Consider the following 18339-nt stretch of genomic DNA (forward strand, 5'->3'; position numbering starts at 1 on the left):
TAGAGAATGAGAGGTGATGGAACGACAGAAGATGGAGAAACCTCGTGAATATCCAGACCCGGCAAGATGCTGGAGCGGAAGAAGGCTGAGTAAGCGATTTAAATCAGACAATAAATGAATAGTTAAACAGATTTATTATTTATAGAAGGCTTGAAAATCTTACGATTTTTTTATTTTCGGAGATTTTTCCGTTTCCTTGAGTACATTCATATGATATCTTTGAATAAAAAGGAAACCAGAATTACTACAAAATAGTCAATTAGAAATTGGAACGGTAACATCTGTAACGGAGTAAGTGAAAAAAAATAGCTGTTAACTCGTGTCCTAACCTGGATTTGTGTCTGCCTTAATTACAAATGTATAATAATAGTATTTATATATTTTTTCTCTAACTGTAGTTGCTAAACAAGGTAGTTTTATGTGAATTAGCTGTGATATTTTTAGTTTTGTGTAGTCATATTGTTTTCTGCATAAGAACCTCTACTATCGTTTTAGAAACAATCTTTGTCAGTATTCTGTAAAATGTGAAAGATTAATTTCTTAGTCGAGTAAGTAGTAGAAAGTTCAACTCTCGAATAGGTTGACGTTATGCCACATTAATAGTAGATCACGTCCAACGTGAACACTGTTACGTAAGAATATAAACAAACAAAAATCTTGGCAGTTATAAACCTATAAAATCTATAGAATAAGACAATCATTTCCAGCTGAATGTTCTGTGACGTTCCAGTTTCTTTTTGCCCTCTCAGTTTAAGAGGAAGGGACTGGCAGATAACCTGACGTTGATAAAAGACAGTGATCACAGGTAAACAAGAACATAAATAGTATAGAATTGGGGTCCCGGGTTCGATCCCAGTCCCCGCCAAGTAAACTTTGTGGTGGTCAAACACCGTGTGTGTGGGTTTTCTCTGGGTTCTCCCGTTTACTCCCACTTTCTTCATTCCACCATTTTCAGTCATTACTCATCATCACCGTCTCCTTTAGCCTAACCGGCATAACCGTGGGACGTAAAACTTAAAAATTTCATTTCATTTTCAATAGTATAGTATATTTTTGCAGGTCATGACTGCGCGTACACTGCTAACTCCTCCTCCTCCTACACCATTCGTTCCCTTCCTTTTCTCATTTTTTTTTCTTTCTTTTTGCCTTTCCCTGATTAGAAAACCGCGTTCCTACCGTGATACATCGCCGAGTTGGAAATGACTGCAATAAACTAAATTAAAAATACACTATTTTTATTCCAATAATACACCAACAAGTTAGAAGAAAATCTTACGTCTCTTGTTTCGAATTATCGCTAGGCGCCTACGAAAGAATAGATTTAATGTAATTGAATGCATTCATATTGAGGCGAAATGCGATGATTTTTTTTAGCGTATACTTTTGAATGAAATGTAACTAAAATTAAAATTAATTATATATGTATTTTCAATTTAGTTTTATCTGTATTTGTAGCTTGGTCCTTAGCAATTAGTTCGAAGTTTGAGCAAAGTCTTTTACGTGGGAATTAGGTATATATCTCTGGAGTGTGAAATAAAGGGTTCACTCAGTGTCAAATATAAAATGAAAACTATTCACATATCAAATATGGAGTGCTTGTCCAGTTGCTGGTCGTAGTGTGGGATGTCCCATTGTAAAGGATTGGTTAATATGCGGGGTCGGACATCAACCTGACTTATACTACTCTGTATGCTTTTAGTCTGAAAGATTAGTTTCGAACTTGCATACGGCGCAATTCATTTCACAGAATGCTGGAAAGTATTGTATTGTATTTGTGTTTAAAATAAAATTGATTATAATTTTAAATAATCGTTTTAAAGAAGGAAAAAATGTCCGATTTAAGTTATGATGTACGAGGCGCATGTCTCAAAAAGGGTTTATAATTTTCATCCGGGATTAGCAACACTGAAGTTGAGCATGCCCTAGTATTCTGTGCGTGCAACACAGATAGAATCGTCCGAGTGGAGTTGGTACATGCAAGTAGCAGTAATGTGAAATGACTGTTGTAATACAAAATCCCGTCAAATGTGAAGGAAGATTTGTCGTACGATTTCTGAATGCCAAAGGACAGAATTCAGGTTACATCCATCAGGAGTTGTGTGAGAGTAATGAGTGAGTGAAGGGAAAGTCGTCAATGGTGCAGAGAATTTCGGGAAGGGCGTATGAATGTTCACGACTAAAGCGTAGCGGAAGGTCTAGCGTTCAGACGGACGATCTTGTGGAACACGTTAATGAGAAAGTGCGATCCAGTAGCTACTTCACAATAACTGAACTCGCCAGAGTTTCCAGAAGTATCTGCGAAAACATCGAATTGTGACTTGACAAGCTGGGTTATCACCAATTGTATACGAGGTGAGTATAGGAGCTCACAGAGACCAGACTGAGTGCTGTACGTGATTTTTTTTTTTTGGCCCGTTGGGCGCTGGGTGAAAATGACCTCTTTTTTCACATAATGACGTGGGATGAAACCTGGATATCGTACGCCATTGTGAGTCGAAGCAGCAGTCAATGTAATGGCGGCACTCTGGTTCTACAGTGAAGAAATTCAGACACCACCAGTTTACAAAATCATGGCAGTCGTCTTTTGGGACCAAAAAAGTATGATTCTTGTAAAATTCTTGGAACCAAGACGAACAGTTATAACAGATGTGTATATTCCTAAACACTGAATAATCCATGACAAATCCCGCCCACATACAATGCTCGTACTATTGAGACAATTCAAAAGACTCGAAGGGTACTATTCAGTCATCTTCCTTACAGCCGCGACTTCGCCCGCAGCGATTTCTTTTCTCCACGTGAAAAAGTGGCTTGCATCGAAGCTTTTCAATGACAGTGAAGATCTCAAGACATCAGTCCTGGACTGGCTTCACTCTCAGACGGCACATTTTTACACAGAGGGTGTAGAAATGTCTGGAGGTTCATAGTGACTAAGTCAAAAAAATAGCCTAGGTATGCACTTGTATATCAATCACAATTTTTTTTTTTTTTAAATATCGCTTCTAGGTTGACATGCGTCTCGTAAATCAGTTAATTTTAGTGAAATTCACATTGTACAGAATTTTTATTTCTTACTGTATTTGCTTATAAATCCTTGCAAGGGTCAATCATACGTCTTGCAGTATTCTGGTACACATCATACCTATATTAGTATAATGAAAGCAGGTAGATATTCAAAGTATAGCCCCTCGTGTTGGACTGTCTCTAGCCATCTGCCTGCCACTATCTTGATTCCACGTCGATAATACGTTTTGTCTTTAGAGACAGAGAAGTCAGTCAGTGTTGTTTCTACCTCCTAATGATTAGTGAAGTATTGTGATTTCAGGAAGTGCACCATGAACTAAAACAGGTATTAATCCGAAGGGACAGGATTATATGCTGGGTGTGGCATCAGTTTGATGCTCCTGAATTTTTTGTTCCGTTTTCGATTCGAGTGTTGTTTTGCGTTAACGTGTTGCAGCAGGACGCACTTTTGGTTTAACAATGCAGGACATTTTTGGCGTAGTGCAGCATACATCCGATTCAACTATTCGGAATAAAAGTCAGCATTGATAGTACGACTACTAGTCAAGAAGTCAAAGAGAATTACCCTTCGTAGTTCCATTACACACAGAGCTGGACTTGGCTTGAGACGACACTGTTTAACGACCCATTCTGGAAGTTAGCCCTTACTCAACCACTGCTCTTGCACATTCGGATTTAAAATAAATAAATAAATAAAATAATAATAAAAAAAAATGTCACATGTGAAAATCCATTTCAGGAAATGCACCTCATGCGGATGTTGTAGCAGTTGTCGGCACACATTCACACTCCTCTGTGCGTGACATACATATAGCACAATACACAGGGTTTCCACCGACCTGTAAAATCTGGAAAAGTCACCGAATTTTAAGTTCGGATTGTTACTTCTCATAACCCATTTCTTTTTTCTTTTTTTTTTTTTTCCTTACCCGGCTGTTTGCAAGGGAAATTTTATAAAATAGTTTGTTTTGCAAAATCTCTACGCACATACACACTAATATACCCATAAACATGCCTAGCAGATCAGGGATCCCTGGTCGGGCACTTTTTTTTTTTTCATTCATTATATGCAGACCTTAGAATTTGTAAAACGTATACTGGAAAACTTGGAAAAGTCATGGAATTCGTGCTTTCCAAAAAAGTGGGAACTGTGAATACAGCAATCCTGATGGTTTTCTCAGTTCGTGAAGGTGACGTTCTACAGTGGACGGAACATGCCAAGCTGGTTAACAATCGTCGTATGCTAGTGGATTTAGTGGCGTGTCATATTACTTCAGAATCTGTTACCCTGGGGCTGCCGAACCTTGACTAATCTTCGATATTTTGCACGAAATTTCTAGAACCAACTAGTTGTTGTTGTGTTGTGTTTCATTGCACCTTCCCCTTTTTACGTAACAGATGTTTTGGGTTGAGTTTTGCTCAAGTGCAAATAAAATACAGTAACAGTTACGTATCGAACGCTGTTGAGTATTCATCGCCCTGGCAGAAAAACTGATCAAAGACACTAATGGAGTAATGGTCCCCATGTTAAATAGTCCGCTTGCCACACTATCTTTGACCTTGTACGTACGGTCTATCACGGAATATACATGCGCCTGCTGTTTGAGTTGTGGAAATATTGCAAGACTTATGACCTACCGTTTTGCTATTAGAATTGGTAGAGATAAGGAAAAATCCAGGACACCAACAAGTATGTAATTTCGTAATGAAATTTTTCTGTTTGTCTTTGCAGCTGTGTGTAATATTAGAACCAATGCAAGAGCTAATGTCTCGGCACAAGGCATATGCTCTTAGCCCTAGGGACTGCCTGAAGACCACCTTGTTCCAGAAGTGGCAGCGGATGGTTGCCCCACCGGGTAAGAGAGGTAGATTTTCTTGGCTGGTTTCTTTTGGGCATGGGATTTATATATTAGATCGCATGTTGGGATGTTTAGCTATACTGTACTGTGCTATTAGTGGCTACTTTGCCTAAAAACGTTATTCGTCAGATTTATATATATCTTACGTAGCATCACGTTCACACATTTCAAATTTCTCTTGCACAGTAGTCACCCATAGTTGCAGTTCTACTTCAATCCTGGTTTTAACAGAAAATCATATATATATATATAACGTTGTGATTGCGTTTATATTTTTCCTTAACTAATAATTTGATTTCAATTAACGATACTGAAATCTTCGTCAGTCAATTAATTACAAGAATCTCTAGATTTGCTAATTGGATCACATACCTTAATGTTGTTAGACTACAATTTATCTAACTTTGCAAAATATAATAATTAGAATAAAAAGACGTACGTTTTCTTGTAAGACATGTGACAATTAATGAACTATATGAAATAAAACCGTCATAATTTCTGAACGGTTCGCATGACGACGTGCAAACTGCGTGGCTGACCATAGGGCATGATGGGGATTTGTATGCGCATGCGCACGCAACGTGTTGATGTCGGCCATTTGCAAGTGAAAATGTCACGGTACAGCATGGGGGAGCGTATAGCACTTGTGGAAACAAGTGTGAAAACGCCTGAAAACATCGCAAAGACACGCGCTGTGTTTCAAACCAGCCCACGGACATCGATCAGATGAGCTGCACAACAGGTGGGAATCAAACGGGAGACCCTGCTACAAATTGTTGAAGACCTGCATATCTTCCCATACAAAATTTAAACCCATCAGCCATCAAGCTCCTTGGCCATGGAACAACGGTTGTTTTTCGCCAACACTATTGTCAAGAGAATTGACGACCAGGAATTTGATGCGAATATGGTTTGATTTAGCGACGAAGCCCACTTTCATTTGGATGGGTTCGTCAGTAAGCAAAATTGGCGCATTTGGGGGACTGAGAATCCGCATTTCGCAGTGAAGTCTCTCCACCCTGCCACACTGAACGGGTGACGGTGTGGTGTGCAGTGTCCAGCCATGGAATAATCGGTGCGATATTCCTTGACGGCACGGTGACTACTGCACGACACGTGACGATTTTGGGAAATGATTTCATACCCATTATCCAAAGTGACCCTGATTTCGACAACATGGTTCATGCACGACGGAGCTCGACCCCATCGGACCATGAGTGTTTGACGTCCTGGAGGAGTATTTTGAGGACCGCATTCTGGCTCTGGGATATTCAAAGGCCACTGGAAGGAGACTCTTGGCCGCCATATTCTCGGGATCTGAACCCATGTGACTCATTTTTGTGGGGCTGTGGTAAGGACAAGATGTACAGCAATAACCCCAAAATCATTGCCGAGCTGCAAACAGCCATTCAGGAGCTAGCATCAATGTTCCGACTATATGGTAAAATTTCCGGAAATTTTGAACCCGTTAGTAAAACACCGTTTTTTTTTCGGTTTCTTTCCGGAAAAATTGGGAAAATAACAAATATATTTGTATTAGGTTAATTTTACTAGTAATGGAACCGTTTTCTTTTCTCAAATGCGCGAAAGTGTAAGTTGAGAAACTTCAATATTGCGCATATTTAAAAAAAAAAAAAAAAAAAAAAAAAAAAAAAAAAAAAAGCAATCGAAACTAAAACTTGTAATTATTCTTGAAAATTAATAGTCTTCACTCATTTCCTTTATATGCTTTTTAGTCGTTTATTCGTGGTTTTGCATTAATTACAGGACTTTAGCAGCTGCATACACCATCTACCATCATGAAGCGTTTCTTTTGCAACAAATAGAGCTCTTGAATGAAACTGAGTTCTTAATGTGCTCTTTGATCTGATGAAATTTTGTTAATTTTAAACAAATTACTTCTTAAAAGAGACAGCAGTAGACAAATTTCACTAATACTCATGCACTAAAACATATAATTACTATTATTTAATATTCTAATATAGACTTTTATATAAACTTTATGCACAAAATTTTGTATGTAAACAAATACCTGTTTTCTAGTGTGACAAATTATGTAAAAATGAAAATGCCTATATTTGTAACTTAACAACTTTTGAACCACCAGACCGATTTCGATCAAATTTTAGCATAGATGGGGTTCGGGCCCAGGATGGCTTTTATTTCATTTTGAAGGTGCAACTTGGAGGAAGGAAGGTGGGATATGTATTGAAAATGACCGATATTAGTATCGAATCCATAGTTTTCGAGGTCGCTGAGATGAACAGTGACACTTCCGATGCCGCTTAAATCCAAATTTAGCACTATAACTTAGGGAAAGGGAGAGGATATATATATATAATGACCTATATTAGTGTTGAATCCATAGTTTTTCGGAGTCGCTGAGATGAACAATGACACTCTTCCAATGCCATTTAAATCCAAATTCATCCCCGTAAATTGGGGGCGAGTGAGAGGGATATATATGATCGAAAATGACCGACTTTAATCGAATCCATAGTTTTTGGGGTCTCTGAGGTGACCATTGACACTTCCGATGCCTTTTAAATCCAAATTCAGTGCTGTAATTTCATTGAGGGGGAAGGATTGATATATAAAAAAATGATCAAAAATGACCAATATTAGTGTCGAATCCATAGTTTTGTAATTGTAGATTCTGGCCATATTAGTGTCGAATCCATGTATGTGTAAATAAGATCATCTCTCTTTCTGAGTTGCTCGAAAAATATACAAATAATAAAGAGGGATTTTTACCAGAAGTCAGAAAACTAAAAACTAAAATTAAAACCTGTTGCTTTAAGTACTTTTCCTACTAGCGAAATACATTGTATATACGCTGCAGACATGTTACAGCAAATAAGATTAACTTCAGGCGAAGAAATAGTTTTTAAATTATATTTTCCGGTTTTTGCCGATATTTCCGAAAGAGTTTTTTTTTAATGGGTTGAAAATTTCCGGAAATTTTACACAGCACAAGTAAGATACGTATCTCCATAAAATGTATCATTGATTTTAACATAACGGTATTAACTAAAATAATTCTGGCCTCGTTATTTTAACACTTCCCTGCCATAAAGCAGGAACTTCATAAGATTTCTTAAGATAATTTAAATGCATCTATCTTAATTAATTTTATTTTAATATCTTTTGTAGCCATAATTCCATTCTATCACGGTGGTAACATTAAAGGAGTGGTGTATATATATATATATATATATATATATATATATATATATATATATATATATATATATATATATATATATATATTCCTTGACACAAATTTTCCCTATCCTAATAAGGAAATATAAGCACTCAATGATCTTAACTGTAAACTGGTAAATATAAAATATTTTTCATTTTAAAAACATAATGTAGTAAAATATTCGAAAATTTCAATTTTTCCCAAATTTTCCGTTTTTTCCAAGCTCGGTAAAAAACGGTAAAAAAAATTTTTTTGTTTTACCCAAAATTTCCTGTTTTTTTTTTTTTTTTTTTTTTTTTCAGGCCTTTACAATACTAGTTCCGACACTTAACTGCGGACCATGCAGAATTTTGCTGTTCGTCTGCGCCACATCATCGCCAGAGATGGCAAACATATCGAACATGTCATAACGTAAATCCGAATGTCTGTAGTGTCGGTTACATGTGCAATACAGTTTGTGTACGACGTAGTTTGTCACTAATTTCCGTTTGATTTCATATAGTTTATTAATTGTCACCCTGTATTAGTAGAGTTTAAGAAGCAATTTAATGAGAAAAAAATATAAATATTTGAATTTGTAAACATTACTCCCATCTTACTTTAGGCCACCCAAATATCAATGTTGCCAGTTCCCAAGTCTAGCTAGGTACACTCATGTCCAAAATGATTGTCGCATATCTATAATTGCCTTCTTGTAAGAATATAATTTGATAATGATTTTGCAGGGTACTTTTAATACTGATATTATGTGTATAATCGTGAAATGTATATTTGTGGTGAATTTCACAGGAAAAGAATTATAAATACGGATATTAAAATGAGTAAAACAAAATGTTGCTAAATGGACAAAAAAGTTTTATTTTCGTTTTATTGTTCTTATTTATTGCTCTTCTGACATGAAATTTGCCACATACATGTCTTAGCCGATTATACACATACTAACATTATAAGAAATACCGGGCGAATTCGTTATAAAAATATATTCCTACAACTACATATTTATAGACATGCGACAATAATTTTGGACATGAGTGTACATACAGATATATGGAGAATTCCCTATATTGAAACTTGCGTTGAATTTTGATAGTTTGAAATACTTAAAAAAATGATTTGTTATGTTTTGTCCAATCTAGGTCCGATATTTCTTTTTGTCATAGTGTATGTGAGTTTGCATTGGCAACTTTCTTGAATGGACTTTTTCGTCAATGTAATAACTAATATATATAATGTTCGATTAATTGTTTTTCTAAGTTCATAGTTGATCATAAGGCTACTATGAAACCGTACTTTTGTACCTCCTTCCGTAGTCTGTTCGATAATTTAGGCTAGAGCAATATTAATGAAGTAGTGGCTTTATGTAGTAATGAGCTCACTGCTGCCGTTGGAAGAGTTATATATATAGGGTGTTTCAAAAGTCCCCTGATATAGGGTAACTCTTGTTATTATCAGCGCTATAACAAAATGTAATGGGGGGAACCGTTTTCAAATATGACGTTTTCAATCTAAAGTGAAGTAATTTTTTAAATCGGACGAGCCGTTTGGGCTGTACACTCTTTATGCTCCCAATGTTAAATGAAAATGAATCGTTGCAATTTACCTGGATCCACAACATAAGTGAATGAAGTTACTGTCTGTTATACTAACGTGTTGATGGCGAGCCCCATTTCAAAAATGCTCCCATTCACTATACTCTTACAATATTTGTCCACCCCTCGTCCCGTCCTTTCCTCCCTCAGCCCAGGTAAATGGCAACATTGCATTTTCATTTAAGATTGGGCGCATAAAGATTGTACAGCCCAAACGGCTCGTCCGATTAAAAAAAATCCTTCACTTAAGATTGAAAATATTATATTTGGAGACGGTTTCCCCCTCTTACACTTTATAGTAACTCTTATAATAACAGTGCTACCCTATGTCAGGGGACTTTTGAGATACCCTGTATATATAATAAATTTACTAAGCACTTTTTGACTTTGGCATACTTTTATAAATTATATATCAAGTAAACCGTATAGACGCAAAGAAACGCACATTTCTTCATTTTAATTCTTAGATTCTAGAGTTAAATAAGAGCTCCTCCGTGGCTAAGTGGTTAGCATACGCGCCTTTGGCGTGGGAGACCCGGGTTCGATTGCCGGCGGGAGCTCATGTAGTTCGGAATCCATGTTAATTAGTAGGTCCACGTCTCATATAGCCTCGCTGCTGAAAGGGACGTTAAACTCAAAATCAACTCAACTCTAGAGTTAGATAAACTGTAGTCTTAGAAGATCACTAAGATATGTAATCCAGTTAGTAATCAATATATTTTTAACTCTGACAAATACTTCAGTTCATTCGAAATCGAAGTTACAGTTTATGGTAAAATAAAAATGCACATGAGTTAAATAAACATTTATATTTATTGTATACTTATATACGACTGCGTAAAATCAATATGAAAACCACCACTTTAACGTAAGAGCAGTTTAATTTAATAAATGAATTTGTTTCATGCCCTAAAATGAGAACATAATAAATAGAAACTCCAACCGTCTTGTAGAAAGAATGAAGTCTATTCGGAATGGTTTATAATAAGAAATTTTATGTTGTTGGTTACTTAGTAGTTTCTAAAATTATTTTTACTTTTATTAGCGTTTAGTTGAATTCTTAAAATATTATTTGATTTAATCAAATTATTCGTTCATAATACGCCACTAAAGACTGCTGGAGCTCAACAGATCAGAAGTTATGGACATTTAATGAAATGTTTACCCATTTAGGATCATGGATTATTTCATTGTAGTATATTGTATTGATCTTATGCGTATCATTCAAAAATTCGTTTGTAGTAGTTTATAATAAGCCTAAAAAAGTGACTAATTATTTTTCAATCAGTAAAATTTCTTTACACTGGGACTGTAAGTGAATGAATTTAGCACCTAAACTACAAAATATGAGACGTAGGACCTTGTCAACTACAGTTTAGCATGGAATCCGAACCAGCCCCTATCGGTAATCGATTGTTATTTAAGTTTAGCCTCCTTTTCCAGCATCGAGGCTATATTGAAACGTAAATGTACACTTTAAGGTAGAATCCAGACCACCGTAGTGCGCTCAAATTTCAGTGCTCTCCTACTGGAAATCGAAACCGAGATCTGTGTAGAAAATTTGCATGCCAGCTACTAAACTAGTGGAGAGGTCAATCGTCTGGAATTGAATCCGGGTCCCCCACACCAAGGACGCATATGCTAACAACCTAGCCACGAAGGAGTTCATTTTTTTAATCTTTTATGAAGCCTATAAAATACAGGTTCACGAAAGACAGTGAAGTAGAGCTAAGTGGATGAAGTACTCAATTCTTCAACATATATCCCTCACCTTGTACAGAGGTATTTCATCTCTTCCCCGGGCAAATAAAATTCCTTTGGTTGGGCCTGAAACCAGGTCTTATGGACGTCACGAATGTCTTTAAAATAATGTTCCTTAAGCTGAATCGTCAAGCTTGGAAACAAATGATAATCAAGAGGGAATCAGGATAGGTGAATATGGAGGTGGAGGACTAGTTGGAATCCCAGGATGGTTAATTTGGTAGCCTTTTGCAGCGTTTCACTTAATTTCCGTGTGCAGCTAGTTAAATAGGTTAGCGTAATACTCACCAGTGATATAAAACAAGTTCCAAATTTGGTAGTCCATAAACAAACTACAGTCTTTCTCTCAGAAAATCGATGTCCTGACTTTCTTTGCTGATTTCTGGGTGCGGAACCTCTTTGTCCATGGAGACCTGGAGTGGCGCCCCTTGATCTCAGGATTATAGATATGGAATCAGGTTTCATCCACAGTTACTTACTCGAACCAGACAATTCTGACCACTGCCCTCAAATTTCCTGGGATGCTTTATAGCGTGTTCCTTCTTCTGATCACTGTTCAGACATATCTGCCTCCACTTTACTGAGAACTTGCCCAATTTCAGTATCTGGGTTCTTTATTTGCCTGATATTTTCCTCTTCGCAAGGATCAGTTCATAGGCAGCATCATAGACTTCCCTGGAGAAACTAAAACTTCATAATGGTCCAACACTCTAAAGCTGTGAAACTTGCTTGTGCCTGCACGACCATTGCTTTCTTTTATATATTAAAAAAATGCACTATTACGCTCTAAGCTTTCACATAAACTTACACTCAAGGTTTTGTGTGGACGTAAGGGGAGCAAAACCAAAGATCTCCCTGCACCTTGTATAGTAAAAACAAGATGAACCATAGATAAAGCATAAATTGGCAGAAGAACTCAACTTAAAGGATCAGTTCGAGTTAAAAACGAGTTTGGTGCAATGGAAAGAGTAACAAAAATAAGAGACCGTTTTTTTTTATACCTTTATAGGCCGTCTGGTTCAGCTTCTATAGACATTTGTTTTTGATGAATCGTAAATGCTGACGTCGCGGTGGGCTACGCGAGGAACTCAAATGTGAGTCAGCAACCACTCCCTTGTACGTAGCTGATAAACCTTTAATAGTGCAGTGGATTTAATAGATTGGGTTTTGGGTTTGTTAGCAGTCTTGCTTTGTGTTGAATTCTTGAGAGACATTTTTGTTAGTTATTTTTCTTACAGCATTAGTATAAAAAAAGAGTAGAGAGAGAGCAGTAATTACGTAGTGTTACGCGAAGCAGTGTTTCTTCCAGACATGTTTTTAGGGGAGCATTGTCTCTCGGAGCTCTGAGAGTGCCCCTCGGAGGAGACCTAAATAATAAGTCTATAATATAATAAATATAATAGTACTGTGTGAAAATAATGTGCCTCTCCGAATACTAAGTGTCCCTTCCCCCCGGAACATTTTTTCTGAAAGAAACACTGGTGTGAAGTAGAAACCGTGTTAATTCTGTGCGTGCTGTGTCTGCGAAGTGAAGTAGAAATGCCTAGCACCTGTTGTGTTTTCGGTTGTAATTCTCGTGCGATTAAAGCTGAGGACATAAAGGGCCTTATGCAGAGTCCTTTAGACGTATGACTAGCGTCATACTAAAGGCCTGACTACTGCAGGAAAGATATGTTAGTCTAACTCCTTAGTATGGCGCTAATTACGCGTCAGAACGACTCTGCATAAGGCCCAAAGTATCTTTTTTACGTTTCCAGGTCGTGAGAAATCACCAGATCGATATAAATTACGGCTCAAGAAAATCAATAGGAAAAAAAATGTGCCAAATAAAAACACTCGTGTTCCAAACATCTTGAAGAGTCCGACTTCGAGCAGTCAGGTTTACTGAAAGAAAAGCTAATGCCAGTGGCGGATCTAGCTGGGGCCGGGGGGCCCTAGGCACCCCCAGTTTTTTGAGTAACAGATATAATTTAAGCTATTATTTAGATATTTTTGAAAGTTTATAGTAAACATCATATACCTATCATAGTATGGGTTCTGACTTCTTCCCCCCCCCCCGCTCTCAAGTTTTTACCGTCTAGATCCGCCTCTGGCTAATGCCAGGAGAATTATTTACACGCAAACTGAGAAAGAATGCTCTTCCAAGTATATTATTGAAAGGTTTAGAATCCGAGCCATTGAACAAGCGCCAATTTATGTCCAGTGACTAACGTAAAAATATCGTACAAGACGCAATTGACGGTTGTAGTCAAGACGAGGCATTAGAGGGTAATAGAGACGATGTCACTTACGATTCTGAAGATACTGCTTTAGAAATAAGCTATACAGTGTGAATTAGGGAATGAAATATACCGGCTTGTAGAAGGAATCAGTGACAATTGCAGTGTTCCTCAGGACATTGATTCATCGTTTAATTTTTCTGTATCAAGTGACAATGACGATGAAACGGGTGATGAGAGTTGTTCCTCGGAGAGCGATGCGAATAAAATAAATTTAACCGATAAAATGTTTTTCGTATTTTGGCAGACTTTACAGATGTTATTTCATTTCTGCCTGATATGTCGCGCTCCTGTACATATCTTGAAGCACAAAATTATAGAGTCAGCGTTAAAAATTGCAACAAAACGTGAAAATGAACATATTTATGTTTGGGAATCGGAAGAATGATTAAAAAGAAAAAGTACTTAAATGTTGTTGCAATCTCGTCCGCCATCTATTTACATGGTATTGGTTTCGAAATTTTAGTTCCTTTTGTGAAACACTGAACTTATGCTTTGTAGGAAAAATTACGTTTTATAATACAGTGAAACCTCCCTTAACGGACACCTCTCAATAATGGACACCTCTATAATACGGACAGATTTTTTTTGTCCCGGCAAAAATATATGTTCTCTTACGGAACAAAACCTTCCCTTTTGCGGACACTCTCAGATACGGACGCGGACAGTCCTTTTTCCCCCAAACGTTTCAATAACCTCTTCATAACGGACAGGAATTATTCTCGGTTCTACGATATATTATAGTAGACAGAAAAGTATTTTCCCAAACTGTACTGAGGATTTTCAGAGGACACTTGCTAATGAGTTTAACCGGTTAGTTGATTCCTAACGCATCTTTTGAGAAGGTCCTGAGAATTTGAAAGAAATTAAAAACGCTTTCCCTCCCACTTTCCCCTCCCATGTAGGAATAAAATTATTACCACACATTATCTTTTGCAATATACGAATATATTAATACATCCCCAGCAATAATACTATTTAACAGAAACCAGTTTCTTCTCCATCCCTCCCAGTAATTCAAATACATACTAAATAGAGTATTTTCATATTGAATTTTACGTAGTTATGCTCATACATAATGTATTTACTGTATATTACTGCATACAGTTACCGTTACGAGAAATTAAATTACTCTAACCTCTCTGTAACGGACACCTCTCAGTAACGGACAAAAATTCATGTCCCGTTGGTGTCCGTTATTGAGAGGTTTCACTGTATTATAAAAACGTTTGTGCAGCCCAACATCACATATTATCATTTTCTACATGCAGATGACATTTCTAAGTCTTTGCGATGAGTTATCGGAAAGGAAATTGCACTTTAGAACGTGCCACCTCATCTCACAAACGAAATGCTTGGCACTGTGTATGGAAGCCTGCTCTCGCTGCTTGACCACGTATGACATCATCACAAAATCTTTTTTTCTCTGTTACTCGCTAACGACTGAACGTATCACGATCAAACAAACACCATTCCTTTTAGAATTTTCAACTCTACAAATGGAAATAATTTGTAAAAAATCCATTTCTAAGTCGAACTGCTCCTTTAATATTGAAAATTTTGCACTTCATACTGATTCATACTTTGTAACAATATATTCAGATTAACTGAAATCCTGTTCCAATAGTTAAAATTTGCCTGTAACATGCTAAGTCAGTATGTTGATGTACAGTTTAAGCAGAATTTGCATTACAAAGTGCAAAAACTAAGATAAAGAATTATATTGCTATGTTACTTCGAATGCTTTTAATCGAGAATTGTATATTATACATTTCTACGTTATTTTGTTTTTGTTATTGAATGCGGTGATGATATATATCCAGGATTGAAGTACTATAGTGTGTAGTAAAGTTGTAGTTTAGTCTAATTTCGGTTACCACAATTGTAGAATCTCTTAAAAAATAATTTGTTAATTTTAATAATGAAGAATTCAATTTAAAATATTATGATTTGAAACTAAGTAAATGAAATAAATATTTTAAATTTATGGCTTTAAAAATTCACTATTTTTTTATTGCATTTTTAGCAGTTGCTGATATGTATTTTCGATTCAGATGGTCAAATATATGAAATTTATTGGTAGGAAATTATTTAATATGCATTGTCCTCCATCTTACTCAAAGTGGACAAGTTTTAAATTAGGGAGCGATGTATTTTAGTTCTTAGTAATTCAAGATTCTAACTTTGCATTCGTATTTTATTATCACTATTATTATCAACTAAATTTATTGTGGTAAGCGAAAATATTTAGTTATAAGAAATAAAGAAAGAAACAAATAAGAGTCACTAGTTATTAATTATAGTTTTCATAAAAATGTTTATACTTACATACAAATCAATAATTAAAATGAAATTTATTTAGTACAACGTTACGTTAAATAAACAGATTAAAAGCAGAAAGTTGAATAGTATTCGTGTATCAGTTATAATCATATTAGAATTTTGTTCTTGTGCTTCTACTTCATCATTACTAAAAGTGCCTTGATCATAAATTAAATTCTACAGTTATCAGGTACAATAAATACTTTTAAAGACCTACTTTGCAAATATACTCATGAGATACAACTGTATAGGAAAAACGAAAGGGGATAGTGGTGAGATTAGGAGAAAAAAGAATAACATACAACTTAAGGTAGGATGTCCAACTTGCGGTCCGTGAAGCTTTGAGATTTAACATTTCGGAGTGTGTAGGGCAGAACATTGAAGATGAGAAAACAAGGAAAGAACCAGACAAAAGCAAACAAAGAAACAGCTAAAATGCTACATATAAAAAATACTATAATACTCAGTACTAGAAACTACACCAAAACAGTTCCTAAAAGGAAAGAAAGAAAGCGTAGAAAGTAACTGCATAATCCAAAAAACTCTTTGCCTTATCAAATTCTCATATATCTGCTGCTATTCATATTACGGATGATGTTCTTGATTTATGGAAACAAGTTCAAACCATAAGCACTTTATGAAAACCCACGACACCACCAAAGATAATTGTTAAACTGCAGTGCTTGTCCTTAGCTTCCATTGTAGTAGGCTTGAGCGAAGTATAGTAATGATTGTATCCCACCTTTGCTGGCCGGCTTTTTAGAAACCTTTCGTTGGTCGTCTGCTTCCAAGGATCCTTTTTAGAAGCTCAAATGCATATTACCATTGGTCATGCATCATATGATTTTACGAGAATGTCACTTTATATTATAGCAAGTATTCCCATTTCTTTCTCCATCTTTACCAAAAATTGATTGTTAAAGCTGATGTGAGGTCTGGAAGCCTTACCCAGGGTTCCCACTCACCTGGAAAACCTGGAATAGTCAGGGAATCAAGCTTAGCACTAAAAAGTCTTGGAAAAGTCAGAGAATTTCACTAAAATGTCTGAAAACCTGGGAAAGTCAGGGAATTTCATAACTTATTGTTTAAATTTCATTTAGCTACAGCAGGTATTTCTTATGTAATGATAAATGCTTGAAAGAGGTGGCAACTCTTGCAACTAGAGCCAGTGGTTTAATATTTCCACTTTTAAAAAAATATAAGAGGGCATTTCCTGGGTTAGTGCATGAATGTGTTTGACTTCTGCATTTCTAATGTTGAAAGTCAAAGTGTCTTTTGTACTTTTACATGTATTAAAAAAAAAAAAAAGTTTTGAACTTTTTTCTTGTTACAAAAGTGAAAAAAATCTCTAATACTTTTATAGTGATCCATGAAAATAGATAATCGTGTGTGCCGTGTTACTATGTGAATTTTCTTGCTTTTCTTGTTGTTAGTATCTAAAGATGAGACGATTCAAATTCCTGGGATGGAAAAATAATGTTAGATCGTTTTTGAAATTACTTGGAAGCTAATGTGCTAACTATGTTCAAAGCAGTTTAAGGAAAGAATACATTGACATTTTTTAATTAATCTTTATTTTCATGCAACTATGATCTTTATTTTCTCATGGAATTATGAAATGTTTTTGTTGTTTCCATAACGATAGTAATCTATGTATGTGGATAATCCATTTCATGGTGATTGAAATCCACTTACCGTATCTTTTAGATTTGGACTTTGTATTATGCACTGGTACAAATATGTGCTACAAAATGGTGTACATGGAAATTTCTGAGAAGTGACCTGGAAAAACTGGAAAAGTCAGGGAATTTGATCTTGGAAAATGAGTGGGAACCCTGTTACCTTGATGCATCCAGATATGATTTGCTGGAATACCAAGAGAGAGCTGGAATTTCCGTTTCGAAATCGTTCGTAGGACATTTAACTGATAATAGATCGAGTTGATTGTTATATTTTCCTTCAGCCGAATGTATTGTCGGTTTGCCTTTGTAGCTATTACCGTGAAATTAAACTAATTATTTGTTGTATATCTATCACCAGCTAGATATCCTGGCAGAAAATACAAGCACTAACATGCAGTTGAAATCTTTAAAATGCGAGAAGTACGCTCTTATCTATTCTTGTAAATTGAATATATTTTGCCTAAGTATATATTCTTAGGTATTGGTTAGATATTTCAGACACTCGATCCTTTTAGTTTCTGTGATTCGAGCAAACTTAGGTCTGTTTATCATTCGAAGATTTACATCAATCTTTTACGACTGAAAAAATGTTTAGTTCGGTAATAGCGATTTGTTAGT

At 35.9% G+C, this 18339-nt stretch overlaps 1 protein-coding gene across 5 annotated transcripts in view; it reads left to right on the forward strand.

Annotated features, from left to right (window-relative positions):
* The window catches only part of Chi (LIM domain-binding protein 2 Chi), a 142390-nt gene that overhangs the window by 109745 nt on the left and 14306 nt on the right, over nucleotides 1-18339 (forward strand). For 3 of the 5 annotated variants that reach the window (XR_014132104.1, XM_081763758.1, XM_081763749.1), the window contains exon 7: nucleotides 4757-4889. Coding sequence is in view for 3 of the 5 variants with exons in the window: in XM_081763758.1 (XP_081619884.1) it covers nucleotides 4757-4889 (133 nt within the window). In the remaining 2 variants the exon portion in view is untranslated. The remainder of the gene's footprint in view (nucleotides 1-4756; nucleotides 4890-18339) is intronic. The other 2 variants (XR_014132105.1, XM_081763752.1) reach the window with 1 other exon arrangement.

The sequence above is a fragment of the Thermobia domestica genome, chromosome 1, assembly GCF_964235325.1.
Source record: "Thermobia domestica chromosome 1, izTheDome1.hap1.1, whole genome shotgun sequence".
Lineage (NCBI taxonomy): Eukaryota > Metazoa > Arthropoda > Insecta > Zygentoma > Lepismatidae > Thermobia > Thermobia domestica.